The 2,854-nt window shown below is 46.1% G+C and overlaps 1 protein-coding gene across 1 annotated transcript; it reads left to right on the top strand.

Annotated features, from left to right (window-relative positions):
- The first annotated feature begins 401 nt into the window (after window positions 1-401).
- Window positions 402-2,854, top strand: LOC125087314 (uncharacterized protein C3orf86-like). Its single transcript, XM_047707547.1, has 2 exons — window positions 402-572; window positions 2,178-2,854. Exon 2 carries the CDS (start codon window positions 2,180-2,182, stop codon window positions 2,690-2,692), a length of 513 nt encoding a protein of 170 aa, XP_047563503.1. The 5' UTR covers window positions 402-572; window positions 2,178-2,179; the 3' UTR covers window positions 2,693-2,854.

Genomic DNA, 2,854 nt, shown 5'->3' with positions numbered 1-2,854 from the left:
TGGGTCTGGGCTGAAGCAGAATCTCAGCAGATGGCAACACAAATCTATTCTTAGGTCTATTCTAAGGTCTATTCTTAGGGAGATGAGGCCATGGAGAGGATGCGAGGTCTAGGGTGAGCCAAACCCAGCTGAAGATAGTGGATCTATGAGAAATTCCTAACCCAAGGACCCCTGGTGTCCACTGTGCTGAAAATGAACTAACTCAGCCAAAGAAGGACATCCCCCTTGTCTATAAGTTTATGTTCTAGAAAAAATGGACTGTGCTGTGAAGCTATGCAATAGGCCTGACAGAAGTCAGGAGCAGTGGATAGGGGAATGGGGGCTGTCAGAGAGCCCTCCAGGTTGGGGATATGGAACACTATGCAAAGCAGAGCGCCAGAGGGTGAAGTGTATGTTTGTGGCTGCATTGATGAGGCCTGGGGTCACCAGCGGAATGGAATCTAGGCTGGAATAGGGTGGAAAACACTTCACACAACAAAGACCAGGTTGCTAGGAGCCCCCAGTCTTCTAATGCCCCTTCTCCTTTCTGAGGCTCCCTCCACAGACACTTTCACCCCAGAACCTTTCCATAGGTGAGCTTCAAATCCTTCATACCTTTCTAGTCCCACAGTTACTGGTCAGGCCCTAGCTGTTCAGTCCACTACTGTGGGAATCAGTGTGGGATGTGCTGACTTATCCATGGCCTTGTGGACACCAAGGGAGGGTGGGGGAAATCCTTTCTGCCTATTGGCAAATCACAGCTTCCTAGGATGCAGGTGTTAGGACCTTGAAAGATGGTTGACCTGGTTGATATGCTAGGTAATATACCTTGACACTGCTCAGGGGTGGCAGTCATTGACCATTCTAAAGAAGGAGAAGCAATTACCAAGCTTGACAGAAAGAAAGTAGGGACTGGCTAATAGCCAGACTGGGGGACTGGCTAATAGGCCCATGCCAAAGGTAGGCTTACTCTGAGCTCAGGACACCTCAGTTTTGCAGCCCATCTATCCCATTGGTCCTAGAAGAGTGTTCACATGATATATGAGTTCCTGTTGCTGTTATAACAAATGACCACAAATCTAGCGACTTGGAACAAGAGCCATTTATTATCTCCCACAGCAGCAGATCCCAAGTCTGGTAAGTGTGGCTCGGTACTCTCTCATAAGATCCACATCAAGGTTCTGTCTAGCCTGGCCCCTATCTGGAGGCTCTGAGGGAAAGTCCACTTCCAGGCTCATTCATTTTGTTGACAGAATTTATTTCCTTCTCATGGTTTCCACTTGGCCTACCATCATCAGGCCACCAATGGTGGGTGAATCTTTCTCACACTTAGAATCTCTCTTACTTCTCCTGCTGCATCTCTTGACCCCAGTCTTTCTGCTTTTTTTAGGGATCAAGTGATTAGACTGGGGATCCTGAATTATATAGGATAATCCCTAGTTTAAGATTTGCAATTTTAATTCCATCTGCAAATTTCCTTTTACCATGTAGTGAAACAGTTTCAAGTTCCAAGGATTAGGGCATAGCCATTTTGGGGGAACCATTCTGCTGACCACACACGGTCATGTTTCTGAAAAATCTGAAGAGTGATTTTTTTGTGTCCTATTTTGCAGAAGGCCCAGCATTCTCCATTCTCCTCTTAACATAAGACAGTGTTTTTCAAACTATAGTTCATTAATTTTGATTTCTCAAAAAATGAGTTTAAGGAGTAGCAACTAACATTTTTGTAAGAAATATAGAATTGAATTGCATAGAAAATATCAAGACGGTTATACATAACCATCCAAGTTCTATGAAATTGCTAGTATCCATACATACACACATACAAATGTACTTGACTGTGCACGCACACGTACACACACACACACACACACACACATATTTCTGAACTATGTCAGGACTTAAAGTATACTCCTCAGTATACTTGGTTAAGACTTAAAAATTTGAAAAGATTTTTTTTTTAAAAGATACTAGAATTCATCTAGAACCTCCAGCAAGGCTTGCTCCTGGTCCTGGGAAGATTTCTGAAGCATCTGGGAAGGCATCTGTCTCCCTGACAGAATGCTGACAATAGGCTATCTAGTGCTAGCCCAGACATCGGTGGCTCCCTTTGACCCTGGCTGTGTAGAGGGATCCCTCTGCCCCCACTGTGGACAACTGAAGATGCATCTGTGTTTTCTCAATATTTTCCTTTGTAGCTATGTCTAAGAATCTGTTTGGACAGGGGAAGAAACCTCTAGATACATTTTTCTGGGTAAACGAGATAACGGGAGAAATCACCTACCCCCCACTGAAGGCAGATGTACCTAACGCTCCTCCAGCTTCTCTGGAGAATCCTCAAGAGAGGACCAAATCTCAGCATGGAAGTGTGCAGGGGGCTCCTCTTGGTGTCCAGGGCCCGTCCAGCACAACGGTACAGAAGGCTGCCCTTCTACCTCCTCCTAAGGCTTTACTGAAAGACACTGGATCAAGGTACTGCCTCCCAATAAGACCACCCGATGGCCTGGTTAAGGCTGGAGCAAGGAGTGCCCAGACATTCTCAGCAATTCCTGTCACCATCTCACCACCAGGAGGTGCTCTGCCAACATGTGGCCCCCTTGGATCAGTCCCTCTGCCCCCAGCTTCTTCCTTTCCTCCCAGCCCTTCGGCCCCCTGGGCCTTCACCTGCAAGCTGAAAAATGTCCTTACTGGGAATAACCGATTTTCCTTTTGAACTTGAAAGTATTTGCGTGACCACAGCTTCCTGAGTGGCCTGCCAGCTGTACACTTTCATGCTCACGTCAATGCTTCTGCCCTGCCTGGAAGTGCACAGGAGGAGTTCTTAGAAGAACACACCAAGTGCTTTCAAGCCCCATATAAATTAAACTTAGATTCT

The sequence above is a fragment of the Lutra lutra genome, chromosome 1 (genome assembly GCF_902655055.1).
Source record: "Lutra lutra chromosome 1, mLutLut1.2, whole genome shotgun sequence".
NCBI classification, from domain to species: Eukaryota; Metazoa; Chordata; class Mammalia; order Carnivora; family Mustelidae; genus Lutra; species Lutra lutra.
This window is presented reverse-complemented; position numbering and strand designations above follow the sequence as displayed.